General features: G+C 36.6%; 1 protein-coding gene across 2 annotated transcripts in view; it reads left to right on the top strand.

Moving 5' to 3' along the window:
- The window catches only part of COL28A1 (collagen type XXVIII alpha 1 chain), a 153269-nt gene that overhangs the window by 46586 nt on the left and 92219 nt on the right, over positions 1 to 14464 (top strand). For both annotated transcript variants that reach the window (XM_044246092.1, XM_044246093.1), the window contains 3 exons: positions 6710 to 6778; positions 9459 to 9527; positions 13054 to 13122. In XM_044246092.1, the coding sequence (XP_044102027.1) occupies positions 6710 to 6778; positions 9459 to 9527; positions 13054 to 13122 (207 nt within the window). The remainder of the gene's footprint in view (positions 1 to 6709; positions 6779 to 9458; positions 9528 to 13053; positions 13123 to 14464) is intronic.

Here is a 14464-nt window from a genome sequence, read left to right as displayed (position 1 = left end):
TAATACCTGTGTTATTTGCAGCTTCTAGCCTATGTAGCTGGGAAGTTCACTATTTTTGCAGAAGAGAATGAAAGTGTTTCTATCAAAAGAGATCTGAAGAAGAAATGAATAAAACATGACTATCCTAGTATAGAAATGCTCTTAACTTTTCAAGTAATCATTACTCTCCCAGAAAAGAACAGTAAGTTACTCACAGAGATACATATAAAAACAACTAGATTGGATCAGAAAAATTAATATTGTTAAAATGTCCATACTACCTGAAACAATCTACAGATTCTATGGAATTCCTATCAAAATTCCAATGGCATTTTTCATGGGAACAGAACAAACAACCTTAAAGTTTGTATAGAGCCACAAAAGAACATGAATACCCAAAGCAACCTTGAGAAAGAAGAACAAAAGTGGAGGCGTCATACTTCCTGATTTCTAAATATACTACAAAACTATAGCAATCAGAAGAGTATTGTATTGGCACAAAAACAGACACAGACCAGTGGAACAGAGAGCCCAGAAGTAAACTCATACATGTATTGTCAATTAATTTACAACAAAGAAGCCAAGAACATACAATGGGGAAAGGAGAGTCTTACTTTAATAAATGGTGTTGGGTAAACTGGACCACTATCTTATGCTATATACAAAAATTAACTCAAAATAGATTTGAGTCTTGAATGTAAGACCTGAAACTATTCTTTCTTAAAAGAAAACTTAAGCAGTAAGCTCCTTGATATAGGTCTTAGCAATGATGTCTTAAATACCCAAAGTAAAAGGAATAAAATAAAAAATGAACAAGTTGGGACTACATCAAACTAAAAAGCTTCTGCACATCAAAGAAAACCCTCAATAAAATAGAAAGGCAATCTACTGAATGGTAGAAAATATTTTCAAATCATATATATGATAATATCCAAAATATATAAAGAACTCAAAAAACTCAATAATAACAACAAAATTCAATTAAAAATCAGGCAGAAGACTCAAATAGATATTTTGCAAAGGTGTACAGATGACCAACAGGTACATGAAAAGATGCTCAACATCATTAGTTACCAGGAAAATGCAAACCAAAATCAAAATGAGGTATCACTTCATACCTGTTAGAATGGCTATTATCAAAAATACAAGAATAACAAGTGTTGCTGATGATGTGAAGAAGAGGGACTACTCATGATTGTTGGTGGAAATGTAATTTGTATAGCTACTGTGGAAAACAATATGGAGGTTCTTCAAAAATTAAAAATAGAATTACTATATGATCCAGCCATTATACTTTTGGGTCTTTATTCAAAGAAAATAAAAGCACTAACTTGATAACATTTATGCACTCCCATGTTCATTGCTATTCATAATAGCCAATATAGGAGATCAGACTATATGTTCATTGATGGATAAGTGGATAAAGAAATTGAGATCTATATATATATATTTGAGATATATATATAAAATATATATATAATTGAATACTATTGATATAGATATCATTTTATATATGTATATATATATAAATATATAATGGTTTACTATTTAGTCATAAAAAAGTATGCAGTCTTGCCATTTGCAACAACATGATGGACTCTAAAGACATTATACTAACTGAACAAAGTCAGAGAAAAGCAAATACTATTTGCTCTCTCTTACATGTGGAGCCTTAAAAACAAAAAAGCCAAACCAACTCCATATAGACAAAGAACAAACAAAATCAATTTTATTTCTATACTCTAGTAACAGACACTTAGAAATAAAAATTTTAAATGTAATAGCATTTATAGTCATTAAGAAATAGAAATACTTGGGTGAAAATCTAATAAAACATGTGTAGGACTTGTATCCTAAAAACTACAAAGCACTAATGTATGATATAAAGGAATATTTAATAAATTGAGAGACACACCATGTTCATGGATTGAATATGTGATATAAAGCTGTCAATCCCCTTAAATTGATATAAGGTTTAATGTAAGTCTTTTAAATGTTCTAATAAAATTTTGTATAGATACAGAAAAGGTTATTTTAAGATTTACATGAAAAGTCAAAGGAATTAGAATAGTTAAAAACATTTTGCAAAAAGAATAAATTTGAGGAAAGTATTTTATTCACATCACTGTAGTAATCAAGATTGTGCAGTTCTGGTAGATCAGAGAAATATGATCAGTGGGATAGAATAGAGAATCCAGATACAGACCACACACTGATTTTTTGATAAAGGTGCAAAAATAATTCGATGGAGAAAGGATAACTTTTTCAGCAAATAGTGCTGGATCGATTGGATATCCATACACCAAGAAAATGAACCTCAATTTAAGTAAGTTTCACACACATTTTATAAAAAATTAACTCAAAATGGCTCACAAACTTAAATGTGAAATGTAAAACTATGAAACTTTTGAATAAAACATAAAAGAAAATCTTTGGGACCTGCAGCTTGGTGGATTTCTTGGACATATTATGAAAAACATGATCCAAAAAAGAAAAAAGTTGATTAGTTGGACTCCTGAAAATGAGAAATGTTTGTTCTATGACTCTGTTAAAAGGTTGAAAAGACAAGCTACTGACCAGGAAAAAGTATTTGCAAACCACATATCTGATGAAGGATTTATATTGAGATGGTATAAATTGCTCTCAAAAGTCAGTATTTTAAAAATCTGATTAGAGGGGCGCCTGGGTGGCTCAGTGGGTTAAGCCGCTGCCTTCGGCTCAGGTCATGATCTCAGAGTCCTGGGATTGAGCCCCGCATCGGGCTCTCTGCTCAGCGGGGAGCCTGCTTCCTCCTCTCTCTCTGCCTGCCTCTCTGCCTGCTTGTGATCTCCGTCTGTCAAATAAATAAAAATAAAATCTTAAAAATCTGATTAGAAAGCACATATGTATTATACATATGTGTGTATTTTTATATACACATGTATATATACATATATCAACATGTATGTATATACAGTTATTGAGTTAATGAACTATTTAAAAAAAGATATTATTTATTTGAGAGAGAGAGAGCACGTGTGCACAAGGTGTGGGAGAGGCAGAGGGACAAGCAGACTCCCTGCTGAGCACTGAGCCCACTGGGGGACCAAAGCAGCCCATGTGGGGCTTGATATGGTCCATGTGGGACTGGATTCCAGGATCCTGAGATCATGACCTGAGCTGACGTCAGATGCTTAACCAACAAAGCCACCCAGGTTATTGAACTTTTAACATACGTCTTCTTAGCTAACAAGCTCAAGATATCATCTGTATTGGCACCTAATCCTAAGAATAATGCACTGACCGTAGACTCTTTTAGAGAGAGAGAGAGAGACAGAGCTCAAGCATGCGCGCAGGGGTACTGTGGTACAGAGGGAGAGAGAGAATCTTAAGCAGGTTCTATGCTCAGCACAGAACCTAGGTTTATGAGCTTTATCTCAGCTTTAAATCTCTCCTTACTTTCCATGGAGTGAGCCAAAATTCTTGTTCCTCTTATATTTTTCTCGATGTGTTTCTGCCACACAACCACACTCTTTCACCCAGGGCAGCCCCAAGCATCAGCTTCTATGAGTACCACCCCTTAGTGGTGCCTTTATTTATTTATTTATTTATTTATTTTTGGGCTTCCAGTATGCCTTTAAAATTCGTGTTAAAGAAAAATTTGTATTGCTCTCCTTTTTGTTTGTAGCTAGAGAGTTTTCTCAATACTGCCAGAACATGGAGTTCTTGTTTGTTTACTCTCCAAGCTACAATTATACAACTCAGAGTGACACTGTGATGCCTGTGGTTTAGTTGGGAACTGAAATCATAACAAAGGTGGGGCAGATCACAAGTAATGTATGAAAATGTTTTGCACCAAACTGTCATAATAAAAACCTGACATTGCAAGTTTTTAATTACTTAGAAGTAACACAAAGAGGGGTGCCTGGGTGGCTCAGTGGGTTAAGCCTCTGCCTTCGGCTCAGGTCCTGATCCCAGGGTCCTGGGATCGAGACCCACATCAGACTCTCTGCTCCGCAGGGAGCCTGCTTCCCCCACCCCCTCTGCCTGCCTCTCTGCCTATTTGTGATCTCTCTGTGTCCAATAAATAAATAAAATATTTTAAAAAAAGTAACATGAAGAGTTACTTTGGGACTAAAAAAGGTTCTGCTGAAAGTTCTTTTTGTTTGTTTGTTTGAATGATTTCAAGTAGTTTCCAGGTTGTGGGTTTTTTTTTATTAGAGGCATTCGTGAGTAGTCAGATAAGTCTGCCATAATTATGATTGCTTCTCAAGACTTTTGAAAAGGACACCGTGCGTTTATATGGAAGCATTTCTGTCTTTTAAAAAGAATCCCTCAGTATCCACCCCAAGTACCTGCCCTTTCTCATCTTCCCTTCTGTTCAGCTGGAACATATGAGAACGTACTGATGATGTGGGACATTACTCCTACAGTTCATAGTAATTAAACCTTGATTCACTGCTCTTTTTTAATGCCTTTAAGTGATTGCTCTTGAGCATTAGTTCTCTGTTCTCAACAGTGTGAAACACACAGCTCCTCAGAGCCACCATTGTCTTCTCTCTCACCTTGGCTGGTCGACTCTACAAATGCAGGGACGGAGGGAGAGTTTGGTGTTGATGCTGTGCAGCGGCCCATTCTCCATGTTGCCGTACTGCGTCCCGTAAACCGTCACTCTGAGGCTACCCTATTCATAAACATGCCCTGAAAGGACATTCTTGGCAATCACAAGATTCAATTAAAATAATTTTTAATTATTTTAAATAATTAAAATAGGGATAGCCGATATTTATTGAGTGCTCAGTGTGTAAGAGCTTTTAATCTCTCTGATCTACCCCTCGTATTAACACCTGTGCTTGAGGTAGGTGCTATTGTTACCACCATTATCACGAGGATGCTGAACTTTAGAGAGATTTAACTCTTTGTTGGAGATCATGCTGCTAACACACGACAGAGCTGGGACTTGAACCCTGGTCCATATGACACCACAGTAATATGCTTTCAATTACCATGAAAGACTGTAAGCTCTGTGAGACAAAGGAGCAGGTCTACCTGCCGTTCCTAGAACTTAGCACAGTGCCTTGCACCCACTAGGCATTTGCTGAATGAATGGGAAAAAAATTGAGTGAACCGGGAAAAGACTTCTTTGCATTTAATGTAAATTGTGTTATTTTCATTCGTTTTATCATTGGGAAAGAGGAATAATTTGTCAATTTTTTGTTGTTGTTGTTAAATTACATGGTGTTAACTAGACACTTGCCTTTTTAGTTTGCAATCTAGTTTTCCTGCTTATATTTATTTTTCCGCTAGTTAATTGCTTTAACATTAGAGCAAGCTGTCATGGATATTAGTGCATTGATGAAGGTCTTGAGTTGTTAAAAGCTACGTTTCCCATCAGCATAGCAATTTAAATGGAATTAAATGTCAGCTTTTTCCTTTAATTAAAGTTTTTATGAAATGGGTAATGTATAAAACTGAAGAAGACTGTGTTTAAAATATATAATATTTAGGGAAAGGAAAAAAATTAACATGGCATACAATTAGCTTTTTGTTTACAAATCTAAAACTATGATCGGTCACTGATTAACAAATGTTGCAGCCTACGTCTGCTACAAGGCTTCCTGAGAAATCACCTCTCAAATTACCCTGGATTATTGCATATTGAGCCCCAGATCATTTAGAGTGTCTGCAGTGTGCTGGCTTTGGAGTTTCTGGGCAACTCAGTAGACTTTATATCATCTTGGGTTCACTTCCGTGCCAAGCAAACCCTAAATATCTTTTTAGATCCCTCAGAGGAAAAGCTCCAGTTTCTGCTTCTAAGATTCTCATTCGTTTCTTTTTCTTTTCTTTCTTTCTTTCTTTTTTTTTTTTTGCTTTGTGACCTTCTGGCCAAGAATAAAGAGAGGGAGAATTTGTAGCCTTTTTAAAATTCCTACTTCAAGTGAATATCTTGCTGTTGTCTTTTATTTTTCAACTAGTATGTTTCCTGCCTGTCCACTTCAAAGCCCAAGGCTCTTGTTTTTCTTTCCTTCTGTGAGAAGCTGTCACCTCCTGAGTGCCCTTCTGAGCAAGTTACCTGAACTTCTTAAATTGAATCACTGAGATCGAAAACCGTGCTGTCGTGCTCGCTTCGGCAGCACATATACTAAAATTGGAACGAAAACCGTGCTGTCCCTGAATGATGCTATCAAGATTCCCATTTGCAAATAAACCTCCAGCAGAGTCCAGCAGTCCTTGAAAGAATTCAGGTTTGAATCCAAATGTATCAGGATAGAAATTAAAGATGTGTAAACAGAATTCAGTGCTTTCAAGCAGCTGTGCACTGATTTCTTCACAGAGCTCCCCTGATACTTTTCAATTATTTAATCACTCTGCATCCTTGTCCAGACCACACAGCCCTAGATTTTTAGACTTTCCTCAGAGGATTTATCTCCTAATCCTTATTCTGAAGCATCGCTTAATTCCCATTTTCCTCTAATTTGAGGACACCAGAATAGGACATCTTGTGCTAATTAAGTGGAATGAGCTATGCAACAGGAATATTATTCTTCTCCATTCTACGATTCTACTAATCAGTGTGGAGTTTACTAGAAGGATTCCCACTAATAACTTAAGTAGGACTATATCACTGCATCCAGTGTGAACCAAAATATAACCACTCCTCTCTTCCTTCCTTCTCCCTTCTCTCGCTGCCCCCCGACCCCATTCTCTCTTTCTCGCTCTTTTCCTGCTCCTCATTCCCTTGTCTACACAGGGTCCCCGTGGTCCTGAGGGAGCACCAGGAGAGAGGGGATTACCAGGAGAAGGATTTCCAGGGCCAAAGGTAACAATACCTTCTGTACTATGAAAAAAAATGCTTTGCCTTGCATGGTCATGATTTCCAACTTAAAAACAAAATGTTTTATATCATACTTTATAATTATCACAAGTAAGTATTTTCTTGACCATCTTCACCCCATTAAATAAAGGAATATGTACCTTTCTCTTAACATGAAACTATAGTGAAATTTGCAGTTATAGTTATAATAAGTTATAACTAGAAGTTATAATAGTTATAAATAACTATTTGGCAGACTTATACCTCATATAATTATGGTGTATGAAAGGAGAAATCTCTCTTACTTTGTAGTCCTTAAACCATAGTGATAAGTAGTGTCTTCGTGTCCAGAAGAGAAGTTATGGAGCACAGCAATGCCAGAAGTTTCCTCACAGCTTTGTTTTGTGAAACACAGATAAGAAACTAATAAACCAGTTTGTAATCATATGGTCACTAGTACAATAAGAAGGAAATACAGGTGGGCGGACAGAACAGGGATTACCTTGTTATCATAAGGGGCAAAATGCTGTGAGAAACTTACCTTTTACCCGGCAATTGAGGATTTAAATGTTTCTACTGCTTCCCATGTATAATTCTGGGCACTCAAGTTCCTCTGGACCAGGTTGGCAAACTTCTGTAAAGGGCCAGATGATAAATAATTAGGCTGTGTGAGCAATGTGGTATCTGTCAGGGCTATACTTTGCTGACCTATGGTCTGGGCTGGTTTCCCGCATCTACCAAAGACCACACAGGAAATGATTTTCCAAGACATTTTGAGCAGCATCAACATTTCAGAGTAAGTGAGAATACATTTTGCGGTCCTTTTCCCTTCTTTTCTAAATTCTTTCTCCCAAATACACATGCATGTGAACACACACACTGCCCTGAGAGGCACATGCTGTTTTCTAAGTGTCTAAGAACTTCTACTTCAGCCGTTTGGTCAGGTCACTAAGATCTGGCCTTCTCCTGCCATCCTCATGCTCTAAAATATCATCTCATTCTTATCCTCTTCAGCCATGATCCATATAGAATATGGATTCTGTGAAAAACCTGAGTCTCAACTACAGGGAGATCAATTAGTTAAAACGTAGTTTATACTAAGCTGTGAATGACTACGGGCTTGGATTTTAAAAGAAGCCCTTGTTAACTGAGTAACTTTAATTTGTCATCATCAAAGGGAATAACCTGTAGGATAAAGGGGACAGTCCAAATGCCCTGACCTAACCAGAGTGTCACTATTGGAAGACAGGCCAGCAGTTAGTGCTACATTTCAGTAAGTTTTTTTTTTCCAATTTATTTATTTTCAGAAAAACAGTATTCATTATTTTTTCACCACACCCAGTGCTCCATGCAAGCCGTGCCCTCTATAATACCCACCACCTGGTACCCCAACCTCCCACCCCCCCCCACCACTTCAAACCCCTCAGATTGTTTTTCAGAGTCCATAGTCTCTCATGGTTCACCTCCCCTTCCATTTTACCCAAAAGCACATACTCTCCCCAAAGTCCATAACCCTACCCCCTCAGTAAGTTTTTAAATACATAATTTCTTAAGGGTTTTTTGGTGTGTGTGCCATATAATAAATTTCTGTTTATGTGTAGTCAAAACAACCTGGGAAATTCAAATAGCCAAGGTTATTTCTCTTTATAATCTGTGAGGATTTTTAACATAAGTAAATGAGAAGTGAATAAATGAAAGACTAAGAAGCAGACTGAGGGCGAGTCTTAGTGACAGGTTCAACTGTACATCATAATGACACAGTCTCACTCATAATAACCCACAGCACCGCACCGCCCTGCATTTCATCACAGAAAGAATCCATTATATTCAGCATTACTTTAGGGTTGACTTATATGATTATACTCTGTGGTAATTATCAGAAGAACCTATTAGTCACAATACTTCATTCCCCATCCAGCAGGGTCGATGGGCGTTTTCTCTATGTGCTATTTGAAGTTACTTTCCATTGATGTAGAGCCAAAGTGAATAAGTTACGAGTAAAGAGGTACTTAAAGATATATTTTCCATTTTCCTAGGTTTCTTGCAAGTGTTCTCTGATTTTACTCTAGGTTTAAATAAACTCATGAAATGAATGCTATTCCTAATTAATTATATGGTTTACTTTTCACACAAATGCACAAAATGTCATGACTTCATTGAGTTTTACATTACAACCAGAGCTATTCACATAGGTCGTGTGACTTAGGAGAACTTCCTAGAAGATTTTCTATGAATTATTTTAAAACCAAATTTTCAAAGAACATTTATAAAGTATGATATAAAACATTGAGTAAGTAACTCAATATTAGCAAGTATTAGCTCATATGCTAATATGAGAGGAAGTTTTCATTCTGTGAGGAATCTAGTCAAGCAGTGTCAAGGAAATGGAGGATTGATTCAGTTTGTTGTACAATACGATTAGTTAGGTTCCCCATTTCCAGATATTTCTATCAGGAATGGAGCTCTTTTCCAACTTTAGTGATGCTGTGTATGTATTCTGTTTGGACAGATTCTTTCCTATCTAGGAGTATTAAAACTACATATTTTTTGCAAGTTAACAAATGTTTGGATCAGCTAGAATTACCCATTTGTAACGAGCAGTGAATTTGGATGCTTTTGATGCTTCCACTATTTTTAAAATCCTGATTTTAATAAATATGCTGATATTTCTCTCACACACTTTCAGGGTGAAAAAGGCTCTGAAGGACCAATTGGCCCACAAGGATTACAAGGCCTGTCAATCAAAGGGGACAAGGTACTGCATATAGAGTATACAATAGGAAGCATGCCAATAAAATTATTTATGTCCATTGTTCTTTATGCATTTACATTTATGGACTGTATTCAGCCTAATGACCATATCACATAGGTATCCAGTTAATTATAAATCAAGTATATGCAAGGTATATTATTATGTAGGATGAATTATGATCGAAAATATTCCATCATGTTTACTTACAATAATGTCTCATTTATTTGGGTTTTTGACTTCCAGTAAAACTATCTTCAGCTAAGCAGATTTAAAGTCGAACAATAGCAAAACAGACCTCTTCTGAGTAAAGAAAGTAGTTTTTTAAAATGTATTGGCTTGACCCTGTTACAGAACGTGTATGTCCATCCTTAGATGTTTGCTCAAAAAATATTACCCTAAAATGGGACTAAAATAGGAGGACTTATTCAAGAAAGCTAGCACTGATGCTCTCTAATAAGGAACAAAAGGGATCCACCTATAGTTGAACAAAGTTAGGTTTATAGATTCATTGCTCTTAGGGAGACCACATGCTATGGGGAACCCATCACTATTCAGTAAGAAGATCAAAGATTTTTTTTATAGGATTTGGGCTTTTGTTAGGTGATTTGGGGACATGTCTAAGAAGGTAAGGGTTGGCTTTGGATTGGATGCTGTTAGACGCCATATCCATTTGGAGTCATTTATATGTTAATCTCTGAGCATATCATCACACTATATTATATTAGAATAATGATTTATATTCATGATTATAGGTGTTGTGTATCAATTTTGAATTACTTATTTCTTTTATTTATTGGAAGCTGTCTCTCTTAGACATCTGTATTTAAATAGCAGAGATACTGGTAAATAATGAATTATACAAATTTTAGTAGTAATGTAGTTCTTGATTGAAACAGTTCAGCTCCAGCTCAAAAATACCCTAAAAATACATAAGACTTTCTTCCTTTGGAGCAGTGAGAACTGAGTACAACAGATCTATTGTTTTATGAGTTTAGTCAATTAACTTTTTCAGGTGTTGTTGTCACGGCATTTTTGTTTTTACACCTGGAGCTTATGCAAAGAAAATACATTGAAATATCGGACATTATCACATAGTAATCACAAGGCTTTCATTTGCTACTCCCTCACCAAATCCTCACCCTTCCCTCTCTCTTCCTTTCCTGTTCTTTTCTATTTAACATTAGGTTTAAGCACTTTGGTGTAATTCAACTGATAAGATAAGGGCTCTCAAAATACATAATTAGTAAAACACAAAGAAGTGGTTTTGATACAGATATTAAATGTATATAATAATGCACAAAAGAGGATCCTTCTTATGTGATCATTGAATATTTGCAGAATAGTGGTTATGAGTGGGTTCTGGATTCAGAGAGAGTGAACTTGAATCTTGCCTTTGTCATCTAATGGTTGTGTGATACAAGGTACTTAACCTCATCTGGAAGATAGGGATGCTTACTTTCAGAGGGTTCTTGTGAGGACTGAGTGAGATAAAGCATGAAAAACATTTAGCACAGGGCCTGCCATGTGACACACAATCCAATTCTGAATCAGAATAATCCAGCTCTGAACTAGAACTTGAGTCCAGTATATTTTTCCTTCTAAGATATTTATTTAGACTGGGGATTGACACATATTTCCTTTTAAGATATTTATTTAGACTGGGGTTGACACAAAGTAAAACACTAAGAGGCATATTCCAGGGCATGTCTTAATGATGGGATCAGCTTGCTTGCTCGCTCCTTCCTTCTTTCCTTCCTTCCTTCCTTTCTCTCTCTCTTTCTTTCTTTTCTTTCTCTCTCTCTTCCTTCCTTCCTTCCTTCCTTCCTTCCTTCCTTCCTTCCTTCCTCTTCTCCAGGTTCCACGCTAAGCAGAGAGCACAATGCAGAGCTGAAGCTCACGATCCTGAGATCAAGACATGAGCTGAGATTAAGAGTCGAATGCTTAACAAACAGCCACCCAGACTCCTCTAATATTATGTGAAGTATGATCTAATGATACGGTTTTGTTCATAAAAACATTTATTTAGCCCAGGCATTGGCAAACCATGGGGCTGGCTGTTATTCTTAGAAATAGTGTTTTTATTTTTTATTTATTTTTTAAAGATTTTATTTATTTATTGGACAGAGATCACAAGTAGGCAGAGAGGCAGGCAGGGCGGGGGAGGGGAAGCAGACTCCTCGCTGAGCAGAGAGCCCGACGTGGGGCTCCATCCCAGGACCCTGGGATCATGACCTGAGCCGAAGGCAGAGGCTTAACCCACTGAGCCACCCAGGTGCCCCAGAAATAGTGTTTTTAGAATGCAGGCACATCTGTGCATTTAGGTATTGTCTGTGGTTGCTTTTGCTTGACCAAAGCAGTGTTCATGACTTATTATGATAGAGACCTTAGTATGGCCCTCAAGAACAAAATGTTTATTGTCCAGCTGTTTAAGAACAAGTTCATGGATCCTGATGGAGCCTAAATACGACTGACATTTAAATGTCTAGGATGCTTAGTTAGCTCAGTTGGTAGAGCACATGACTCTTAATCTCAGGGCTGTGAGCTCAAACCCCATGTTGGGCATGGAAATTTCTTCAAAATATAAAAATTAAAACATGCATCTCTTTGTCTCTTTGCTGTTCTGAGATGTGCGAGGTGTCATTCTCACACTGGATGTTAGATCTGCTTAAAGTGCTTTTCCTCTGTGATTCTACCTGGTTCTTTCCCTCTCCTCAGTGAGGCCATCCCTGTCCGGATTATTTATGCAAAACTATAGCTTTCTCCACTTTCCCTGGTTTATTGTTCTCCTTAGCACTTATCCATATTCAACATATTACTTATTTTATCTATTTTTCTTGTTACCATCTTCTGATTTTTCCTTTTAAAATGTAAGCTCTGTGAGAAGAGAGATTTTTGGCTGTTTAGGTCACTGTTGTTTCCCTAGCATTTGGAAGATTTCCTGGCACATAATGGGCACTCGCAAGTATTTGTTGAAAGACACAATGAATGAATGAATGATAGTGTTCTTTTTACTGATAACTCTCACTTTGTTTCCCAAATTTGCATGGAAGGGAAAGGTGAGATTCTTTAATTCTGTTGCATTTACCTTAGATAATTTCTTAATTTTTAACCTGTATTTTAGCAAGATGTGGAGGGGAGAAGTTATTCAGAAAATAGTCACACATTTCTCTCTCAAGTCCTGACTTTCTTGGACCCTATGAATATTAGACTTTTAAATATTTCTACTATAAACCTAATAGGAAGTGTTTGTATCATTATAACAACCATTTGGGAATTTTTGGTCCTTCTGAGAAAAATGATTGATAAATATAAACTGGTCCAAATATTCACCAGTTAAGACTGCACAGTGAAAATATCATTCACTCTTTTGGCAAACTTGAGCTACAAACTGTAAAGAAATAGAGCTTTCTAACTTTTTATGTTGAATCCTATTATGGTATAGATAGATTTTAATTTAGCATAATTCAAGATTAGCAAAATATGGAAGAATGAGGTTTATTGTTATATTTCTGATTTATTTTCTATACAGGGGGATTTGGGACCTGTGGGACCCCAGGGACCAATGGGCATCCCTGGAATCGGGAGTCAAGGGGAACAGGTAATCAGAACTTTCTCTCTTTCCAGTCGGTACAGAGAACTCTGACCCAGTCCTGGTGTTCACTGAAATCCAGTCCTGCAAACACCTATTAGTATATTGATAGTCAAATTGCAATGGAATATACAACCAAAAGTGAATGTAGGGAAGGAGAAGATGATTCTGTGAGATTTTATTTTTTAGAACTTCCAAAGATTAAAAAAATAAAATATGTGTTTCTTGGGGCCGTGGCTTTTAGCATTCATGCCTAATTAATAGGATAAGAGTTTGAGAGTCATTTTATATTTTTAGGTTTCCTTAGGAGCAGTGGTTTATTTATCTGTTGATTTATGTCTTTTCCCCTTAAGGCTTTGCGAATGATTAAATCTCACTCTCTTCCAATGGCAAGGGAGTAGTATTTCCCACCCCCTAGTCATGGACCAATCTAAAAAAAGTATTAAACTTAAAACAAGGACCAGAATCAGAGGTAACTATTGAACTTAAAGGGCACTGTTCCTGAACAGAAGAAAATCAGAGATAAGGTTTATTAACGACAATTGGCTTCTCTTAGTCAGAAAGAAGGAAAGCTCTCTAAGGATGTCTCTACACTCATGGTTCCAACTGCTTCCAAAATCTTCTGACCATAACTTTTGGAAAAGGGCAATTTTGTTAGATCTAAATAATATAAAGATAATGTAACAGTACTATCTACCTACAGAATCTTGTTTAATCAAAGTGATGAACAAATCCAAATTTATGCTGACTGTCCTCCTACATAGAAAGTAGACAGTTTGACTAAGATTTATGATTAAGGTGTGAACTATTCTGTTGCTAGAGAATGAATAGTGCTTCCTTTATCTAGGACAGTGGGAAAAGAAGATTTTAAAAAAGAGAGAGAGAGAGAATTCCAAATCTCATTGTTGACATTAACTCTGAGTTTATTTCTAACCATCTTGAAATTAATTAGTGGTGTTGTTGTTGTTGTTGTTGTAGTTAATCCAAGCAACAGCAAAGTTGGATATTTCTCCTTTTTCTATTGCCTTTCTCTTGATAGATACCCTAGTGGTAATATATTAGGAGGATTAAGATGCAGGAAAAGCCAAGATAAGTCTGTATATAACTGTTTAGATAATAATTAAGAGCTGGATATTTCGATTATGCAAGGATTGTGATTTGAGTATAGCACCAGGCAGTCTCAGACTTTGCAGTTTGCTTGCTGATTTCAGCCAGGCTTACATTTTGATCCTGGAAGTGGCTGGACAGTCCTAGGTCTTGTGGTCCTGGTGCTGAGTCACCACTATAGCGCTGAAAATGAGGTTCAAAGAAAGCCAAATCTTTCCAGATGGTCTGCAAATTCTGGACCTCC

This window comes from Neovison vison, chromosome 4 (assembly GCF_020171115.1).
Source record: "Neovison vison isolate M4711 chromosome 4, ASM_NN_V1, whole genome shotgun sequence".
Classification (NCBI taxonomy): Eukaryota; Metazoa; Chordata; class Mammalia; order Carnivora; family Mustelidae; genus Neogale; species Neogale vison.
Note: the sequence above shows the minus strand (reverse complement) of the source record. Positions and strands in the feature narration are given on the sequence as shown.